This window comes from Lytechinus variegatus, chromosome 10, assembly GCF_018143015.1.
Source record: "Lytechinus variegatus isolate NC3 chromosome 10, Lvar_3.0, whole genome shotgun sequence".
NCBI lineage: Eukaryota > Metazoa > Echinodermata > Echinoidea > Temnopleuroida > Toxopneustidae > Lytechinus > Lytechinus variegatus.
In genome coordinates this window covers 17,097,561-17,119,522 of record NC_054749.1, presented here as the reverse complement: position 1 = coordinate 17,119,522, position 21,962 = coordinate 17,097,561, and the positions used below count along the sequence as shown (strand labels likewise).

Sequence of the window (21,962 nt, the reverse complement as noted above, 5' to 3'; positions counted from 1 at the left end):
TTTTTATGTAATAACATAAGAAAACGGAAAGCGAAGATGTGACATCATCAGCCCATCTAATGAGTATTCACGAGGACTGTTTTCACAAACTATTGCTGAAATATAAACCTCTATAACTTAATTGTTATCCGAGTTTGATGAAATTTTCAGCATTTTGCTCAGTGAATTCTATGTATTGCGATAAAAATATGTTCAACTAGGACCATCCTTTTAAACTATATTTATATTCCCCAATAAGACATCTCAAAAGGTCTAAGTTTTTTTATCATCTTAATCGAGGTATTTATTCACAATAACATGCAAATAATATATACAAACAATTTTTTCTAAATCACTTCAATTCAATAATCATGATAATGCAATAATTTTTTGAATATCACTTTTTTTTCAAAATTCCGAACTTGCTTTTTTTTTACATAAACTTTCTAAATAAATAATGATAGTAATAGCTTGAATTAAATCCATAAAGAATTCGCATCGTATCTTTTTCATTTGAACATGCTTTTTATATAATTTCGAAAAAAATTTTAATTATAAATGCAAGGTCGAAGCGTGAGCTCTTTTTGGATACTTTATTTATTCAGACCTGAAACTTTGAAACAACGCAATTGGCCGTAAATTCTCATTCACATACTTTAATAAAGACATCATGAAGATGATAACTTGGCCATTGATGTGAGCAAGAAGAATAATTAGGGACGCACCAGTAGATATCCAGGGGGGGGTAGAAGTTTTTTTTTCAAAAAAAAAAACTTGTTATATGAGCAAAAAAAATCTTGACTCACCATCAGAGTAAAAGAAAAAAAATGGTCCACTGACAAATCATCTGAAAGTGGCAAAAACAAATTGTCGCAACGGAAAGAAATTTACTCAAAGGAAAAAATGCTTAAACCCAAAGTTCCACCCCCCCCCCCCCGGTATCTAAGGCGCGTCCCTTAGAAGAATCTGCTCTTAAAAACACTTGTCAAGTCAACAGATTCAATGATTTCTGCTCGTGCTTCGCTCGCATTATTTATTTATTTGAGCATGTATGGGGGAGGGGGGTTACTCAGTGTGTTATTTAAAGGCGCTTACAATCTCAAATTTTCATATCACATTTAAAAAAAATCAGCTTATAGGCTTCCCACTTGCATCAAGATATCAATCCTTTTCATATTTTACAATAAGTATATATAATGTTCCTGTTTGGGGGTCTAAACCTTTGAAAATAGCACACGATTTTTACTAATATTAGATGTGAATAAGAATTTACGACCAAAACTATAGGTTTGTCAGGTCATGAAATCGAGTTTTCAAAGGAGGTAAATACAAAAGGTAAATTGCCGATTTGTCCATGCACTGTCTACACGTCCATCAACATTACTTCTAACAACCATTATAGGTCAAATAACCATTATGTTCTATCAACACTTCGTCCAATCACCATTGCGTCTCATGATCAGTTGGTATACTCGTTTGATTTCCCATTCGTTTTGCCCAAATAAACACTTTAGACCAATATTGGTGTAAAGACTGAATGGCTTTTGGACCAGCTGGTTATTAGACGAAATGGCAATTATACCAAGCGGATATTGGACGAACTGATGGTAGAAAAAAATTCTATTAGACGAGTTGGTAATTTGACGAATTAGTTGGACTAAATAAAAATTCCTTAGCGCCCCTCTTTTAGTATTATGAGCAGTGACCCTCTTTATTGATTATTCTTAAGAGTGGTGGCCCTCATGGTCGATTATGAATGATTCATTTTGCATTATGAATATCAGACCTTATAATTATGCTCCTTATAAACTATGACCCACTTTCCCTTTTATGACTAGCAAACATTGGGTTATAAAATAACTTATACGTTATGAATAGCTGACCCTTTGGCCATGCAGCGGGGCATTATGACTAGCGGTCCTCAATTAGCGGCGGGCTATATATACCCATTAAATTAACCTTACACGCGGGCAACGCAGGTACGGTTAGAGGATTTTGAAGAGGGTACTGCAATAGATGTTAAAGGTCAAGACCACCCAAGAAAAATGTTGATTTGAATAGAGAAAAATCACACTAGCAAAACGCTGAAAAGTTCATCAAAATATATGTTGAATAAGTTATGTCATTTTAAAGTTTCGATTGTTTGTCACAAAAAACATGAAAAAGTGATCATGCACAACTCAGTAACATACAAATGAGACATGCAGTCGATGATATTCATCATTGTATTTTATTGTTTGAATTATACAATATTTATTTTAAAACCGGTTTGAAAATAAGGACCAACCATATAGTATTAACAATGTTAACTCCACATCTTCAGAGAGGAATTGTTTCAGTTGACAATGAGAAAAAAAAATATTTCATATTTCATACAATGATGTACAAAATAGTGAGTGGATGACGTCATCAGTCTTTTCATTTGCATATCGACCAAGATACATGTAACTGTTTCGTAAAATTAAGTGAAACTATGAAATGCCACAACTTTCTTTTCACATCCGATTTCGATGAAATTTTCCGTGCTATGCTTGTTTAAATTTTCTCTTTTTATTCATATCAACTTTTGTTGTGATGGACTTGTCCTTTAGATAAAGATCGCTTTTCTCCCGAAAAAATCCCTTAAAAATGACAAGCTCAACATACATGTACGGAGAAGGGAGCTAGGTGCAACGTCCTCCGTCCCAAGTGAACGCAGTTTTGCACTCGAATGGGAGTATAATTTTTCCTTCAAAATTACGGGGTATGCCCCCTCCCCAGGGGGGGGGGCACTTCCATTCACGAGTGGATACCATGCGCGACCATGGGGTTTCGAAAAGCACCCTAAACACGTAATTTCCATATTCTAAAAATGCACCCCTAAACAAGACTGTCGTGTGAAACCCTACCCTTAACAAGTATTGGTAACAAAACGATACTCTTTGCAAATATTCCCTGAAATGAACCCCTAAACAAGTACAGGAATGTTTTATTACGGGTCCTGATCGGGTCGTCTGCTTTATCTTATTTGGTTTACGACCTCACCTACACATCGCGCAAATCGGACTAAACACGAAGTGTTGGGGCAAAAAGGACACCCTTTATAAAACATTTTAATTTTGTTTTATCATCCCCGCGAATTCAACCCTAAACACGTAATTTTCCTAGCGAAATAGATACCCTTTTTTCATATTTGCTTCTGACACCCTTATCACGTTACGTATGTAACGTGCCCTATCGTGAAAAGGACATCCTTTTTACGTGCTTTTTGGTCGCGCATGGTATCTACTCATTTAAGTGGCCCCCGGGGCCCCCTCCCCCTTCCTTTGATTCGTACCTGCATGCAATGGAATTTGTCATCTTGGGCAAAAAGATGTAGAAATAATAAAAAGTGCCCTTGCGAAGGCCTATCCGATGATTTTCATGATAGGCCATCATGTTGTTTCTTGTTGTTTCTTACCTTAGAATGTCCAGTTTTTGTGGAATCTGTGCCTGGTCAGTCCCCATCGTCGAACCAGGGACATCCCTGGTCTCATGTCCCCGGTTATAAAGACAAAACGTTAATGATCCATCGTAGGGCCTGAGTTCAAGCCAAGTAGAGTTCTGGTATATTACTTTAAAAGTATGCTTTGCGGAGGTCACTACCATTGGATAGTGGACAACATCCGCTAGAAAAAAAATCATGGACAAGGCTTAGCTGTTTATCGCTGGTAGGCTGAAAATATTTAGATTTAGAAGAATAGAATAAAATTCAGAGCAAAATGCTTAAAATTTCATTAGAATCGGATAACAAATAACTAAGTTATGAACATTGGGTGGGCTGATGTCACGTAATTTCACGTAATTTCTCGTAATTTCCTTTTTCTTATATATATATATACGTCATTACACGAAATCATAATTGTTCATTTTTCACAAATATGTAAATGATGTGTCTCAATTATGAAATACGTTGCAGCATTGAGCTAGCTCTATGGTTGCAGCATGAAAAACCTAATGTGCACAATCAGTTTTCAGTCCAATTGTTTAAGTCCTTGGTAGAAAACTTTGAATTTATAAACCTAAATTTCATATAATTAAATACAAAAGAACAAGACAGAGGAGATAAGGCATCATCAGTCCACCTAATGAATATTCATGAAGACGAGCCTAGAGCTGTTTCATCAGAATAATGCAAATCTTTAATGATAACTTATTTTTTATCTGATTTTGATCAAATTTTCAGCATTTTGCTATTTGAATTTTATTCTTTTTAGTGATACATCAACGTCTCCAGCCCGAAGCATCCCTTTAATCACGACGGCCTATAAACTGCAAATAGCGGACGTCATTCGCAAAATTGAGGGATCGTGGCATTTGGTTTATTCTCCCTTACACCTCGGTCACATTTGCTCCACGGCGGCCGTTTACGCCATTTTTATTCATAAATTTGTAGCTATTCCAAAATAATGTGACCGAGGTATTAATCGTAATAATGGCAAAATAATGTGAGGTACTAGTAAATAATGCAGTCGGATGATTACAAATGAAATTCTGGTTGTGAAAAAAAAATATGTATATGATTATAAATTAAGTAATGTAATAAACGGATTGCTAATGAGATTGGCCCGCTTTACTCCACCTTCACCCTTTCAATCCATCTCCCATACACCGCTCCCCTTCATCTCTTTCGCTCTTTTTACCTCTTAAACGACACCCCCCCCCCCCCCCTCTTCGTCTTCTATGCGTGTTGCACTTTTTCCTCTCACCATTTAATCTTCATAAACATACTACGGCCTTATCTATGCGCCCTTGTTCTAAGTTCAAAATGATGTCAATCAGAGTTCATCTTCAACTCTAGTTATTTGGATTGCATAGATCTATTAAAAATAGGTCCATGCCCAAACTTATTGAACAAGATTTGAGTGCACTAACTTATTGAGTGAGATATTAGATTTACTAAATGAAAGCAATGCAAGCTATCATCGATTTCGGTACTTATGAGGGTGCCGTGGCCGAGTGGTCTAAGGCGCCTGGCTATACATGGAAAGTCCGGGGTTCGATCCCCGGCTACGACACCTGTGCTATTTTATCCTGCATTCAAATAAATGGAAATGCTTCACGCATTATTTTGTAACTAGGTGTGTACCTGTTTTTTAAAAAAAAAAAAAAAAAAAAAAAAATTCTGACAGGAAAATCAAGTGAATAAAAGTGTTATTGCAATTATCGGTTCGTGAATTATCGGTGGAAATTTGAATCCTAATTTGAATGCTGCGGTATTTTTATTCTTCTTCATTTTAAGAACATAAGTTAAATGGTCAATATTTTGACCGGGTATATTAAATTATAACGAGAACAATATAATCTATTCATATCGTGTGACCAGATACAAATTCAACAAAGACAAAATGAAGGGGGGGGGGGCAAACCTATAAAGCTCAACACCGAGAGAAAGGGAGGGAGGAAAAGGACACAACATGATAGTAGAGCTCAAAATAGATCTATTAAAGTAAGAAATATGGGCCTGTTAAAATCAATCAAGAGTTATGTATGTATCAAATTTGTAACATACCCAATATTTATTGAGTCTACCCGGGTCTTTATCACATTCTCCCACATTCTGAGGCTATAAATACCGAGCATGGCACATTCATTCTAAATTTAACTAAAAATACGAGTGCCGAGTCACTGCCGACCAGATGAGATTCACTCAACACACACATGCACATTACACAAGAGTGGGTCATACATCGTGACCCGCCTCATGGTTTGCCATTCACATAATCATGATCTTCACTACACGGAATTTAAATAGTAAGTTTATTGTTACTAATTGTAAAACGCTCAATTGTAGCGCTGCAATCTTCCCATTTTAAAGAAGCTCCAAAGAGCGTGTGTCGTTGCAGGATCTAGGGACGAATCGTGTCCCGCTGATCTGCCATAGCATGCATAGCACATGCAGTACAGTGCATTGCAGCGGGCGGCGCGGCGGGAAGAAGCGGAACGGATTCGTTCTCCTGCACTCCGACGAATTAGGCTCCTCCCCCTTTTCAACTCTGCCAAGGGGTTGGGCTAAAATCGTCCACCGTTCCGACGCACGATCCTGCACGCGGATTTAAGAGAACGCCATCGATAATAAAACTACGGTCCCTAAATCCTGGGACCAAAATCCATAAAGGGTTCACAATATTGTAATTTTCATTACGGTAACTACCATGGTACATGGCCCAAAAGCCAATCAAAATAAAGGACAAGGTATCCAAGAGTACCTTTTATGACAAATCTACCAAAGTCATTATCAAAGGGCCCTGGAAAAGTAATGTTTGGTTTTGCAAAGCGTTCATGTATGAAAATTGGAAATTTGTAAACTTACCATATTGGAGAATATCACTTCTCTTGCCCAGCTTAAACAATTGAGCCTAGATATTGGACAACAAAACGATTCATACATCAAAACATATTGCATTTTAAAAATATTGTTGTAGTTACATGAGAAATAAGGTAAGATGAATTCAATGAACATAGTACTTTAATAGTTTTACATTAATATGTGCTTTGAAAAAGGTCATAAATGTATGTGTTATGCAGTTCGTTAATAGAGGGTTGATAAGCAAGATTTTGAGGGAGAATTTTTTACCTTGGGGCCGTTTCATAAAGCTGTTTGTAAGTTAAGAGCGACTTTCAGAACAACTGGTTAACATTGTTTACGTGCTAAACCATCACCAATGAATATACCATTTGCCACTAGAAAGGATCACCAGTCGTTCTTAAAGTCGCTCTTAACTTACGAACAGCTTTATGAAACACCCACCAGGTAACTCTATTGAGATTTTTCTTTAAAAAAATATGATGTCAATTGAGATAAGGCTTTATGTTCTGCAGAAAGTAAAGTTACTACTGAATACTGCGAAATCAAATTCTCAAAAAGGCACATAATTGAATTGAGTCTTTCCATTTGAATAAACCCCTTGATCTGCACTGGAGCCAAGTTAACATTCAATTTGAAGAACATGTGCCCAATTGAAAGGGAAAACATGGTTTATTTGCAAAGTATCTACATGTGTAATTAGGTGGGATATCAAGTGTGTAAAATGTTTTCTGTATATCAAACTTCTTTTTGCATTGCTTCATTACCCTTTTGAGACACAAGCCAAATACAGATGAGGGTACATGGAAAATGTATCATACTTATATCAAATCATGTTCAAAATTAACTTTTTTGTGTTTGTTTCTTACCAAGACAGATAACACTCCGGCCATTTTAAGGATAGATGGAATGGTTCCCTCTGAAAAGAAAATCAGATTGCAAGCTGTTTAGAATCCTTATGATGCAAAGCAAAGACAAGTGCATTATCTCACAAATATTACCAATATGGTTGCACACTATGTTGCCAATATTAATGTTTACATTGGTATCTGCAAGATATCTCCGTGCCTCTGAGAATTACCCTCCTATCTTTGCACAGCTGCCAACCTGAAAAAGAACATTTCAGTATTTTTAAAGCTGAAAATCAGTATTTTGATGATGACATCAGTATTTTCAATGAAATACCATAAGACAACACAGAAAACGGAAACCTTAGAAATCAGTATTTTGCATGATACCATCAGTATTCAGTACTAAATACTGAAAATCTGTACTACTTGGCAGCTCTGTCTTTGGAATCTGAATAGTAGCAGGGAACAGTATCGCTGGTCCATTCTTGATTAAGGGATTTGGGATGGAACTTGGAGGAGAGTTACCTTGGTGTGGAATACACGAGCTACTGCACACACCTCTAAGAAGCTTTCTAAACAGTTTGACCCAGATTATTTGAATGAGGTAGAAGTGTAATGCAAACCGCCAATGTCATGAGTTTCTCATATTGAAAGTCCATCATGCAGAAATCATCATTGAACAGGTTTGAAAATTAAGGCAACAATGGTAATAGAAATATGCTGGAGAGATAGAGAGAGGCTGCAGAGCACTCCAAAGATTATAGCAGAAGAAGCAGAGGAAGAAGAAAACAAATCATTTGCTTTGGTTCATTAAACAGGTCCAGATGAGTTATAACAATACTCACTTTTTCCTTCAGATGTGAGAGTCTGCAGACACCAGTCAAGGAACTCAGGTAATCTCATCTGTTTCACGTCATGCCTTGTAAGAAACCTAGTAGTTCCAAATTATATTATTGGAAGTAAATAGTACATGCATTCTTGAATAGAAATTTCTTGATTCCAGCATAATCAGTCCTCTTATGGACTAATCTAGAGACTTATAGAGATGGTCCGGGCTGAAAGTATTTATAGCTTAATAAATAGAGTAGAATCTACTTAGCAAAATGCCAAAAATTTCATCAAAATCGGATAACAAATAACAAAGTTATTAAATTTAAAGTTTGGAGAGTTTTTTTTTTAAATAGTTGTCATGAATATTCATTAGGTGGGCTGATGATGTCACATCCCCACTTGTTCTTTTGTGTTTTATAATATGAAATTAGGTTTATTCAAAATTTTTCCCCCAAGAACTATAAAAATTGGATTAACAACTGATTTGTTGCATTAGATATTTATTGCTGCAACTTGTTTCATTATAAGGGAGACATATTATTCACACTAGTATGAAATAATGAAAAAAATTTGATTTTATGTAATAATAATAAGAAAACGTAAAGTGGAGAAGAACATCATCAGCCCACCTAATGAATATCCATGACGACTGTTTTCACAAAATATTGCTCAACTTTAAACTTCAATAACTCTATTCTTTGTTAACCGATTTAGATGAATTTTTCGGCATTTTGCTCAGTGAATTCTACTCTATGTATCAAGATATAAATATTTTCAGCCCGAACCATCCCTTTAAGAGACACCCTATCGCCTCTCCATCAGCCCTGGCAAGGGAATTCTTTCATAAACTTTGAATGTGATCTTGTTCTATATGTAGTACACATACAAGCACTTTGGACTAAAAGTAGCATCTGATTGTTTGGTATCATGAAGAAGTGGATCTTCACTTAGACATTTCTCAAAATAGCACCCTATTTTGCAATCAATCCCCTCAGTGATTTTTTTTTTTTTTTTGATTAATCAGTTAAATGACTTGTTGATTATAGTTCATTAGATTAGGTTTTTGTTCACAGCCGATTTACAAATGTTAAAATCAAAGGGCATCATGTTTATTTCATTCTTATTCTAAATTGCCATTTTCTTCCACTCTATGACATCTTACCTTGAAACCATAAAAGCAGCAGCATCTCGACATTTATCGCTCATCCCAAGATATACCTAAAGAAACAAACAACAGCAAATATTAAATGAAATTAACAAACTGTATCATCTTCAAACACTGGGGACTGATTAATGGTATACAGTATATCATAACTCAAGAACATGATTTTAACTTGAAAGGTTTCCACCCACTAACAATGAGATCTGTTTGATATGCAAGTCCACATAATTGTCTACTAACAATTACGCATGCATCTCCCTCGTCCACCGAGTCTCATGCAGAAACATGCATAACATGGATTGTTTTCACAAATGTTAAATGTACATCATCTGATCAAAGGAAGCATGCATCAAGACTGATATATCACAAGCTAAGGAGACAAGCTGCATTTGGAAAGATATTGCATAATTTTGTGGACAAAACATACTGAGATTTCTAAAGCCATGCCCATCATTTTGAAGCAGCATTGCCAATCTAAGATCACTAAAGAAAGTAAATTGATACAGTTTATGTGACTACGATAACTTGCTCATTCCAAGAATAATTCTGACGGAACTAATTAAAACCATTAAAAATTCTCTCCTTCCTCTCTACTCATACCAGATTTCATTCTCTTTTAATACTAACCTTTGCCACATTGAGTATCCTGTCCATAGTGGGTAGATTCTTGGTCTGTTGGTCACCTGCTCCGGCCACACCACTGTCCAGTCTGGACATATCAAATGGTATCATGCATATCATAGACATCCACAGTAACAGCATGTAACGAGACTCCCAGGTCTGAAATTCAAAAAAGTGGATGTGCAAATTAATACACAATAGTCTGTTACCTACATATCACAATACGCAAATATTACACTTTAAATAGAAATGCCAGTAGTTGCAGTAAACACTGATTTCATCACAAAGTCTGTTAAACCAGGCGTAATTGCCAGTATATCGAGGATCTAGATCTGGTCACATAAACTGAACTTTGTGAAATCTTGAAATCTACGTTGAAAACTATTCACACTGAAGATCACCAACACAGATAAGCGCATGTGGGACAGTGTATTATTATTGCTTTGAATGTCGTGCCCAACGCTTGACCTGAATCCTGTGCTTATTTGCTAGTTTCTCAGCAATTACCCAATTTCTTCCAGAATCCTTAGGCACATATTCTTTATTTATACAGACACTTTGGTGGTCATTTCATTGGATTCTGTACAAACTCATTTTGATATCGTTACCAAAACTGGCATTTACCTTTAAATCTGGATTTTGCTTAGCAATTTTAATAGAAAAGATGATTTTTTTTTTTCAAATTCCATTCAAATGAATTTTTAAAAAATCAGAGAAAGAGGTATTCAAACTTAAACAATAATATCAATGTTTTGGATGGTACATGAAGGTCACCTAAAGCTCAATCCAGTTTTAAGGAGATGCTTCTCAAAAAAAGAAACCTATATGCTGAGAGACAAATATGATTTATGTCCCCACGACAGAATACATAAATTCAAGATTTGTATGCAAAACATGGTGACACTTAATGGATCAACATTCTACTGAACTCTTTATTTTAAGCATCTCTCAAACTGATATCAATATAACTTGGTTCAAATAAATTTCCTATAAATTGATTATAAAATAATCAGATATTAATGATTTCTTTATCTTGTCTCTTGTCACTTTACTTGACTTGACAGGAGCGTTTTCCGACATATTAAGTTGATTCTGTAATAGCTACATACATGTAGGACTTGGTACAAAAATATATTCATGAAGAAAGCCCAAGGCAGCATCAGTACCTGTCACCATATAATTCTGACAATTATAAAAATACTTTCACTAATAATACATGTACATGTACCTCATAATCATTAGGATCTTGAGCACTAAGAAGAGCTAGAGTAGGTTCCAGATCCACGACCTCATGGGGTAACAGCCTCACGATGACCTTTGGTCCACGGGCCTGCAAAGAAAGGTGATTTATTCATGCAATACACATGGGCAATTGACCAGGAAAAAAATACAGTGTATATTCTGGGCCCCGTTATTGTTATCATCATTATAATGTACTTTTTCTGTTAGGCTAAGAGCGCTTTATACAATGAATCCAATGCATGGAGCTATCTCATCTTTAAACTACAGGCTACTATAAAAGAGATGGGTTTTTTATAGTGTCTTTCTGAAAATAGGAAGTGCCAAATCATTCCAATTTCCAAAACTGAGTGCCAAATCATTCCAATTTCCAAAACTGACAGTTTTTTTTCATTGTGAAAACTTTGCCATCCAATAGTAACTTCCAAGGAATCCTTGATTTTGATTGGTTGTTGAGTATTACCATCATGGTACTTACCACTGGAAGGCACTAATACCATGAACAGTAACATTATACTATGGAACCCTGCATGGACATTATTTCCCCTAACGACTGTTCATTCAATAAAAATACATTTATGTAAGCCCCAAAAGGAAGATTTCTTAAATAAGATTATATATTAGGAATCACCAAAACATTTAACTTCTGATCGAGAATATGAAGAAGAATAATAGTAATAAATTTCACATCCAAATTTCCACTGCAAATTTAAAAGCATGCCTTTGATTTGAATCACATAAGAGCATATCCAATATCATATTAATGGGCAGATATGGTGGTGCAAGAATGGGACCTTTAAATCTAAACTGAAGTCTTATCTTTTCTAACAGTATTGGTTATTGCCTATTGGCACTCTGACACTCATCCAAACTTTCTCAGTCTTTCTTTTCTTGTGTGCCTTGGAATAGAATATTTCTAAATAGATGGCGCTATATAAATGCCTATTACTATCATTATTGTTTTTTTTCTGTGAATGCTTATAACTTAAATATTAGCTCAGACCAGCTGTTTCTTTCAAGTTGTTTGCAATGTTATGAATCACTTTATAAAAATGTGAAATATGGTAAGCTTAGAGTGATATATTTTCAATTGTATTGTCAACATTCTTTACTGTTGTTAACCTTGTTAACATGAATACAACTGATAGCAAAGTATATGAAATCACACTACAATGTACATGTATGTTAAATAGTCGAGAGAATTCTGGGGGTCACATAATGGATTATAATCAAGATATTCATTGTAATTTTACAAAGAGTTTTTTTAATCATGATCCTATTTTGCTCATCTAATATCTGGATGGATTGTTACCTTTGTGAGTAGATAGAGGAATTTGAAGGCAAGATGAGAGAGCTTCCTGTCAACATTCATATCTCTACCAATGGAGAGGAAGTCCAGGACCATCTCCTCTAGGTAGGGGTCCAGTAAATGAGGCTGCTCCTGGTATTCATCCACTATCACTGAAAGTAGGAAAGAAAGTAGTGTTCTGGCTCAGTGGATAAGTCTCTAGAGTAGACTCTGAACCACAAGCGCTTTATAACGATCAATTTCAAAACATTGCGTGCGATCAGACCGATTACACACGATGTTTTGAAATCGGCTGTGAATAATACATACGTGGAAAAAGATACTGGCCCAAAATCACCAAGTTTGAAGATAACCAGAGGATGGACACGGAGTGAAATATGGGTGAAGAGTGAGAAATTAAGCTTTTTTTCTTTCTCGTTATATTTTTTTTCTTTCATTTTTACAATAAACCACTTTTTGATCCCACCTCTGTCACTCGGAATATCCGATAGAGTTCATCATCCCCAAGTTCGGGTGGGTGAAGCGTAGTCGTAGACAGTGTAGCGGTAGTGAAGTGGAGTGGAGCCTGCACGAACTTCGCCCGAGGCAGGTGTCCGGACACTTAATATTTTTGAAGCCTTCTTTTTTTTCTTTATTTATATAACATTCAGAGTCAGACAATGAATAGTTGTAGACCTTATCATCTTATTTCATTTGTTATATTTTGTTCATTAAAATATTTCCTAACATTGTGGACTGAAAATTGATGAAACTTTGCTCGTAAATGTTTCCAAGTGACTTTTTAAAATTGGTCGTCCGGATATACAACCTGTCCGGACACACAACAACTTGGTATAGATATCTGCACAGCAACAGTAATGCACCCATGGGTGGGCTCCGAGCCGGAGCTCCCTGGCCTGGGTTACCGGCTAAGTGTGGCCTGAGGCTGAGCTGAGCTTCGCCTCTCCATTCGTTTGATTCCCGTCATGCTTTAGAATACAGTACGCTCCCACACATTAACTTCCATGTCAGTAAAAAATATAATTAGATTTCCCGTTTAAAAAAACTTACCCGTAAACTGTTCCAGAGCTAACTCCACACTAATCTGATCACTGTATATGTTGGGTAAACTTCTGTATAAATTTTTTACGGTTTCAAATTCAGTAAATTCCTCCTTGATGTGGCCCTTTTGGGCCAGCTCGGTCTCGTCTTCCATAATCATCCCGGCGGTCGCCATGTTTTATAGCTCACCGTACGCCGCTAGCTATCGCAAGTCGCGACGGCGCGCGCAGCGCAACACCCAACACTATAGCTAGCACTGGCCGGGCTGGTCCTCGCCGCCACGCGCCGGTATACGGGCCGCTTGGCGCCCGTCATTTTCCCACACCATAGTTTGTCTACAGCTCAGAGACAGACTCAGAGAGAAGACTGCATCTAAGTTGAACCTAAGATCAGAGAGGCAAGTTTTTTAGCATGACAAGCTGAGTGTGATAATCTCTGTGGGGAGTCAGAGATGGGAGAAAAAAATTGGGGAGATGAATCATGACATACGGTACAAAAAAATTGAGTTTTTACTTTGATTGAGTTTGACTGAGGCCCTAGTTAGTTTGTGATAATTTCTACCTAACGTTCATTAGCTGTTTAAAGGAAACACTAGCCATGTTAGCTGCATTATCCTGCGTAAAATTAATGCAGGCGAGACTGCCAGAGGTGTTCCACTTGTTTTTTTTAATAATATGGTGAGACTACTACATATCGACCACCTCTTTTGAAACCGACCACATTGCGCGCGTTAAAATTATTGCGTATTACAAACAATACGCGCGGGAGAGTAGGCGCAGTGTCCATCATGTCCATAGAAACGGTAAGAATCGATTTTACGAGAAAAAAAAGAAGCAACAAAAAGTAAATATTTAGTAGAATTAATCAAAATTGTATTGACCAGACCCAAACCCCGCTGAAAAACCAAGAAATCCGATAGGAAACGGCTTTAGAACAAGTATCCATCGTCAATCGTCGAATCATGTGCCGGAGCTCGCAATGGAAGTAGTGAGACGATCATTTAGCATGTTGACATCACAGAACTGATTTGGAATCTTGAGTCAAAATACTTCACCACAGCGACAAGAATAGGCCGTAAACTTAGTCTAGTGTATCGCGGGTGGTCGGTTTCAAAAGATGGGTGCAAATGAGCAAATGTAAAATCGTCGCATTCGTTGTTCGTCGATATATATGCTGATTGAATGGGAGTCGCCGTGAGAAACATGGGAATCTGATCTGCTCAATTTTCTGCACAAATGAGATGAAAACTGGGTAAAATTGATGAATATTTTCGCAGATACAATGCTTAGAAGATTAGGTGGTCGATAAGGGGTAGTTCCAACCATACCGGTAATAGCAATGTATAATGGTGGAAGAATAGATTTATGGCAGGGGTATTTGATCAATGGGAAAGGAGGGAGGGTGACCACATATACCTGGTAAATCTTTTGAACAATAGGTTTTCTGTTCAAAATTCAAATCTGATCATTTTTTTCCCTTGACATTTCACACAAACTGATTGTTCTGCTTTGTAAGAGGTAGGCCTATTATCTTAGATTGTGCCATGAAGATTTCTTTAGAAATGTTTGTAATAATATTTCCTTCCTTCTTTTTTTTTACAAATTGTAGCAAAAATCGTAGAAGCATCCATCATGACAAATTCAAGATGGCAGCCATCAGTTTGAGATCACAAACACTATCACTGTATAAAAGGTTACTGAGAACAGCCCAGAAATGGGAGGCCAGTTCTGGAGTACTGAGTGAGACCAAGTCTGAAAGGGAATACATCAAAGCAGAAACTAAAGAACTATTCAGGAAAAATAGACAAGTATGGAATTCATTAATTGGACATTTGATAGAATATGTCTTTATTGAAAAGGAGTAGTGTAGGGCTGATCATTGAATGTATTTTATATCAGCAATGACTTTCTGTGTAAAAATTTTACTTTGAGCATTTTACACACTACAACTTTTGTAGTGCTTGTAAATTTCTTCTTAAAGACAAGTCCACCCCACAAAAACTTGATTTGAATAAAAAGAGAAAAATTCAACAAGCATAACACTCAAACTTTCATCAAAATCGGATGTAAAATAAGAAAGTTATGACATTTAAAATTTCGCTTCATTTCACAAAACAGTTATATGCACATCTCGGTTGGTATGCAAATGAGGGAACTGATGACACCACTCACTATTTCTTTGTATTTTATTATATGAAATATTTTGATTTTCTCGTCATTGTCATGTGAAATGAAGTTTCATTCCTCCCTGAACACGTGGAATTCCATTATTTTAACATGATTTTGTGCTTCAGGCAAGAGGTCCTAATCATCAAATTCGTAAAAATTGAAATATTTTATAATTCAAACAATTAAAAAACAAAAATAGTGAGTGAGTGACATCATCGACTCTCTCATTTGGATGTAACTGGCTCGTTCATATAACTATTTTGTTAAAAATAAGTGACACCTTAAAATGTCATAACTTTCTTATTTTACATCCGATTTTGATGAAATTTTCAGCATTGTGCTTGTCTGATTTTTTCTCTATTGATTCAAATCAACATTTTTCTGAGGTGGACTTGACCTTTAAATATTTGTGAATGTTTGTAATTTAAACATGGAGCATTCATCACACTACAATGTCAGTGAACCATAAAAGAGAAGACTCTCAGAGATTTTAACACTAACAAGAATTCCCAGCAGTCAAGTGATGGAAGCATTTTGTGAACTTTAGCAATACTTTGAAATCTTGTATTATGGTTGTTGTACCTACAATTCTGATATTGTATTAAGCTGAAAGCTGGGAAGAAGGATGATCAAATTTTACCAAGAGCATTTAAATATATCAGTGTTTTGTTTTTATTTACAGCTTGCAGATGTTGAGGAGATTAGGCTTTGCATTCAAGAAGGAGAGTCCAGACTAGCAATGGGTAAATTATACACATTCAATGATAATCTTGTTCACTGTTACTATTCCCTGTGGGGCAAAATAAGGTTGGCAACGTTTGGCATATTTTATCTTGTTTGGGGGACAAAAACTTGATTTTTTGACACTGTCAGTTTCCATTGCAATTATCCATCATATAAATTGGTTCTTAAGTAATTGAAGTCTTTTAATTATTTTTCTGAATTAAAAATAGAGATTGAAAAATGATGATGAAAAATGACGATTCTTTTGAAATTTTACTGTCCATCAATAGAAGGCCTGCACAAAAGCATGCCCCAAATTCAATTTTTTTAGTGCTCCAGTGAATACAAAAATGATCGCCACATTACTACTGAAGAATGGATTGCAACTGTATGGAAATTAGTATATTTTGTTACAGAAGTAGCATTTTGATTTATATAATATTATAAAATGTGTGGTGTATGAAAAGATCTATATTTAGATTCCCCACAGGCAGGGTGGTAGCAGTGAACAAGCGGGTCAATACTGTCCTGGGGCCAGTTGCATAAAACTTTTTACCTGAGAAAACTCTGGTAAAAACTGAAAACTCAGATAGTCTGATTTCTGCCAGTGACTTTAACACATAGCAAAATCTCTGGTAAAAACAACCTGAGTTTTCTCAGGTAAAAAGTTTTATGCAACGGGCCCTGGTGGTTCCTCTGACTTCTTTTTTTTTTGTGAGGGGGGGCGGATAAAAGTACCAGATTGATGATGTCATAGTAATATTTCATAAGATTGATGATGAGAAAATTATAGCGGTAGGCTTTAACCAGCAGTTAGAATTGATTATTTTTATTTGAAGTCATAATCATTAAAGACATTGAGGGTGACCTTAAATTGGTGTTAAAACCGATAATTTAAGCAGAAAAGAAAAACATGTTTGGAAAAGTCTGTCAGAGAATAACTCATTTATGCCTTTTCAATTGATATACATTAATATTGACTCTCCTATTTATCAGATCCATTAAATTTGCCATTATTCAATGGATTATGAAGAATGATTCTGAATATTCCATTTTCATGTTATTATGCTTTTGTGAAAAAAGAATAATTATATATATTTCATTTTTATAAGAAATGGCACATGGATAATATTTACATGACAAATTTTCCTTGACCACAGCGATGTTTGCACTACGAAAAGTAATGTTTTTTCCCGTATAAATGTAGGCTCACACCTCCTTAATATGAATACTGGTACCCTTTCCTTAATTTTATCTAGCTGATAATAACTTGACCTTTCATCAATTTAACAATTCATTTGATAATTTACATTTTCTCTCCAGCTATGCATTACAGGACACCATACCCCAGGCCTGTGAACATTCCCTATGGTGGACTCCCTCCCTCTACGAGCAAAGGCAAGAAAGCCCAAGTGAGACTACGCAAGCAAGCTAAGCCAGTTTACATGAAATCCCATGATGAATATTCATGAGATTTGTGAGGAATGTGCTGAAAGTGGACGAAAAAGATTTGTGCACATGCCTGACGAAGAGATCATTATTCTGTATGTATGAATTGAATATTTTACTTCTGAGCTCGATTTAAAAATTACAGGATTGCTAAATGTAATGTTGAAGCTGAAGTTTAGAAAGTATTCTACTGTGTTCATCAATTATCCAGAAGATCTGAATATTTCCTCTTTCAATTAATCTTTGTGCACTTTGACCCTTGAGTTTATACAATTTTGGAAATGGTAGTCTTTTTTTGACGTTTTGATGTTTGTATGACTCGAGGCCAAAACTCTTATAAATGTCACTTTGGAGGTCTAGATATGTTTTCAATGCAAGAGACCTTTTCCTCCTTGTATGCCATATGTTTTTTTTCATTAGGAGGTACTAAAAAAAATTATTATACTTTTAAAAAGGGAGCTTATTACCTATGCTTCCAACAAGGATACTTTACCACTAAGAAATTTTATGCTGTCTTTGCACCGCTAATTAGAAACACAGTAATGATCAAATTATTGAGCAGTTATGGTGATTATTGTAATTACAACACTTTCTTTATATTGTTGCCCTCTGTTAAATTTAAGAGAGCAATTTCATAATGTCCAATTGAGGAATAAAAGAACTGTTGATCATGCAAGGTTTCTTTGTTTTTCCCCTAAGCTGATAATGATGAAGATAATTCTCAGCACTGATATAACACAGCCTTTTCTGAAACGTTAAAGCATTTGAATGTCTTACAAAAAAGTATTACCGGTAATCTAGACTGATGTTTTGAATACGATTTTACCTGAAACATCAATGTTGGAAAAATACAAGGGAGACCTAGTTGTGATTGCCCTTCAAAGAATCTGGAATGGTTTATCTCTTTTTGGTTTAGCTTTTTATAGGTAACTTCGTATGGAACATGTATTCATTGATATATTTTCCAGTTTGTTTATGCAAGCAAAGAGGAGGTGGTTTTAGATATTTCCTCATCATATATTTGTAATTATCACCCTTATCAGACATCTGAGCTGGTCATTTACAAAACCGTATTGCCCTACGTTTTATGAATATTGGGGATAGGTAAATTGTATGTATTTCCCTTGGTCTCCATGCACAGATTGACTTTGCATGCAGAGACGACGCAAAATATACCTTTGTACTTTCCCTGGTCTCACATCCTGGCCTTTGAGGATGCGTATGAAGAGATGTGCTTCATAATGATCCACGCACGAATGATCCATGTCATAATAAAGACAACGCTGGATCTGGGCGCTCGCAAGTAGGCCTATGTCATAATGGTAAAGTGACCCTGATATTATCATGACGCAACAGAACTCTATTCTTAAAAGAAATATCTCCATTATCATGATTTTTGCTCTAGATATCTGATTTTGATGATAATGAAAATATTGACTGGCTCTTTTGGGGAACATCACATATATTGCCCTTAAAAGACCCATATTGCCCTCGTCTAAAGACTTGGGCCAATATGATTCTTTTGCTGGCAATATATTTGATGTCCCCCTCAAGGCCAGTCAATATTATATGATTATTATTTATTTTATGTAGCGTCCTCCTAAATCAAGGGATCTTAAGTAACTGCCTCTGTTTTGAAACCTTGTATTATTAAGAAAAATAATGAAGAATATTTCCAGCAAATTTTTTATGCATCACACTGTCGATCAAAATTGAGCAGGAGATGATTATTAGGGATCCTGATGCTCTGACAAAGTTTGAGGTGGTACCATTGTTATGGCTCATCTTCAGTTCATTTCTCCTACTTGTATAAGTTAACCTGATGGAGTACCACAAAGAGTTTGCTGGTACCTAGTGTTGGTTGAGCAAAATGTTTAAGACAAGGTATTTAGAGCTACCCAAAATACATGTACATGTATTGCAGTCTCACTTGTAAATTAGATTTTCAAGTAGTTGTGAATTGAATTAAATTGTTACAATTTGCCTCCAAATATTCACAAGATTGGAATGAGACACAACATACTCATCTATTTGTTGAAGTTACAGTTTCTAGTGGACTATGTAAGTTTAGTGAGATTAAGATATTAAAATGACTCAGCATTCATAATTACTCTTCGATGTACTTTGAATAGAGAAAACTTGGACTTGTGGATTATGTTATCCTTGTTTCATATATGTCTGAAATTATTATGATAAAACTATTTTGATTCATTCATCATCAATTTTGTCTACTCTGTGAATTTGTCAAATGTGTGTCTGGACTTGTTGTGTGTCTGGACAATCAATTTTAAACAGCCATTTGTTGGAAAAGCTATCAAGCAAAGTTTCATTAGTTTTTGTCTCGCCTGCATAGCAGAGCGAGACTATAGGCGCTGCTTTTCCGATGGCGGCAGCGGCATCAACATCAAATCTTAAAATAAGGTTAAGTTTTTGAAATGACATCATAACTTAGAAAGTATATGGACCTAGTTCATGAAAGCTTTGACATAAGGTCAATCAAATATTACTGAACATCCTGCTTGAGTTTCAGGTCTCATGACCAAGGTCAAAGGTCATTTAGCATCAATTAACTTACACTTACATGTTGGGAGAATTATTTTCAAAATTTTCAAATATTTTCAAATATTACTGAACATCCTGCTTGAGTTTCAGGTCTCATGACCAAGGTCAAAGGTCATTTAGCATCAATTAACTTACACTTACATGTTGGGAGAATTATTTTCAAAATTTTAATCAAAGGTTAAGTTTTTGACATGACTTCATAACTTAGAAAGTATATAGACCTAGTTCATGAAACATGGGCATAAGGTTAATCAAGTATTAGTGAACATCCTGCTCAAGTTTCAGCACGAATGACCAAGGTGAAAGGTCATTAAGGGTCAATGAACTTTTGCCAAGCTGGGAGTATTTTTTGAATTACCATCATAACTTTTCAAATTTATGGATCTAGTTAATGAAACTTAGACATTAGGTTAATTAAGTATCACTGAATATCCTGTGCGAGTTTCATGTCACATGATCATGGTCAATGGTCATTTAAGGTCAATGAACTTTGGCCGTGAAAGTTTATGGATCTAGCTCATAAAACTTGGAAATAAGAGTAATCAAGTATTACTCAACATCCTGTACGAGTTTCAGGTCGCATGAACATGGTCAAAGGTCATTTAAGGTCAATGAACTTTGGCCGTGTTGGGGGTATTTGTTGAATTACCATCCTAACTCTGAAAGTAATATGGATCTACTTCACAAAACTTTGGATATAAGAGTAATCAAGTATCACTGAACATCTCCTGTGAGTTTCAAGTCACAAAACCAAGGTCAAAGGTCAGTTAAGGTCAATAATCTTAGGCCATGTTGCGGTAATTGTTGAATTGCCATCATAACTTTGACAGTTTATGGATAGAGGGAATGAAATGTGGACATTTGTGTACAGTAGTTGACAAGTCTTAAGTCACTCTCTGTTCAAATGTCAGTTATGGTCAATGAACGTGGTATTATGTCATTAAATGAATGGTGTTTTTGTGAATGATTATTTTATAGTAGTCAAAGTTAGCACTGATGCTATGCATGTATTAAATCGCGCAGTGGCGGACCGTGACCCCAAGGAGACCGAGCATTGGGGGGCACGGCATTGTTCACAAACAATGCAGTGCCCCCCCCAATGCTTTGTCTCCTCCGGGTCACGGTCACTGTGGTCACGGTCCGCTACTGAAATCGCGTAATGCAGGCAAGACTGCCAGAGGCGTTCCACTTGTTAGTATTAAGAAGTGTTAGGTAATATTATGGATCATAAAATGGAAGAAGATTAACACTATTGAATTCATAAACAAAGAAGGCTTCGAAATTTTAAAGCGTCTGGACACCCCCACACACCCCATCCTACTATCAATAGTTTTTGGGGTATTAGTTGCAACTACCATGGTAGTGATACTCATTAAGCCATTACATTTCCATGGAATTTATTATTAGTGGCAAGATTTTACCAACAGTAAGTTTAATAATTGGAATGGGGTCTTTGGGTGATGGATACTTCAGAGGAGTGAGGTCTTTCCAATCTTTTTAAAGACAATAGTAAAAAAAAAATGGTTTTACATCCATTTGGTCTCATGCCTAGGTGGTCATTAAATTTCCACTTTGTCTATTTAAATTCTTATGTTTTATTTATTTATATTTTTGAATAAATGTTGGTTCATAACCACTTCATTAATTCATATAGACTGATTGATATTATATAAAATTGGTATAGGGTAACTGGAAATTAGAG

At 35.8% G+C, this 21,962-nt stretch overlaps 2 protein-coding genes across 3 annotated transcripts in view; one reads left to right on the top strand and one right to left on the bottom strand.

The window, feature by feature from the left end:
• LOC121422383 (tubulin-specific chaperone D-like) overlaps positions 1-13,567 on the bottom strand; it is a 71,880-nt gene extending 58,313 nt beyond the window's left edge. The window contains exons 1-8 of the mRNA XM_041617389.1: positions 13,368-13,567; positions 12,321-12,469; positions 10,998-11,099; positions 9,776-9,928; positions 9,149-9,204; positions 8,001-8,086; positions 7,174-7,223; positions 6,311-6,356 (exon numbers count right to left, since the gene is read on the bottom strand). Coding sequence (XP_041473323.1) covers positions 6,311-6,356; positions 7,174-7,223; positions 8,001-8,086; positions 9,149-9,204; positions 9,776-9,928; positions 10,998-11,099; positions 12,321-12,469; positions 13,368-13,533 — 808 coding nt within the window. The 5' untranslated portion in view covers positions 13,534-13,567. The remainder of the gene's footprint in view (positions 1-6,310; positions 6,357-7,173; positions 7,224-8,000; positions 8,087-9,148; positions 9,205-9,775; positions 9,929-10,997; positions 11,100-12,320; positions 12,470-13,367) is intronic.
• A 90-nt stretch (positions 13,568-13,657) lies between these two features.
• Positions 13,658-18,117, top strand: LOC121423118 (LYR motif-containing protein 1-like). 2 transcript variants are annotated; one of them, XM_041618407.1, is made up of 4 exons: positions 13,658-13,755; positions 14,967-15,165; positions 16,209-16,269; positions 17,573-18,117. In XM_041618407.1, exons 2-4 carry the CDS (start codon positions 15,004-15,006, stop codon positions 17,719-17,721), a joined length of 372 nt encoding a protein of 123 aa, XP_041474341.1. In that variant the 5' UTR covers positions 13,658-13,755; positions 14,967-15,003; the 3' UTR covers positions 17,722-18,117. The 2 variants fall into 2 exon arrangements, with proteins under 2 accessions (XP_041474341.1, XP_041474340.1); XM_041618406.1 differs by lacking the exon at positions 13,658-13,755 and adding an exon at positions 13,793-13,848.
• The last annotated feature ends 3,845 nt before the right edge of the window (positions 18,118-21,962 follow it).

What these genes read in the sequence shown, in the direction of transcription:
- LOC121423118 (XM_041618406.1), top strand. An exon ending in TATTCAGGAAAAATAGACAA is followed by an intron (nt 15,166 to 16,208) that starts GTATGGAATTCA and finishes TTTTATTTACAG; the next exon opens with CTTGCAGATGTTGAGGAGAT. An exon ending in AGAGTCCAGACTAGCAATGG is followed by an intron (nt 16,270 to 17,572) that starts GTAAATTATACA and finishes TTTTCTCTCCAG; the next exon opens with CTATGCATTACAGGACACCA.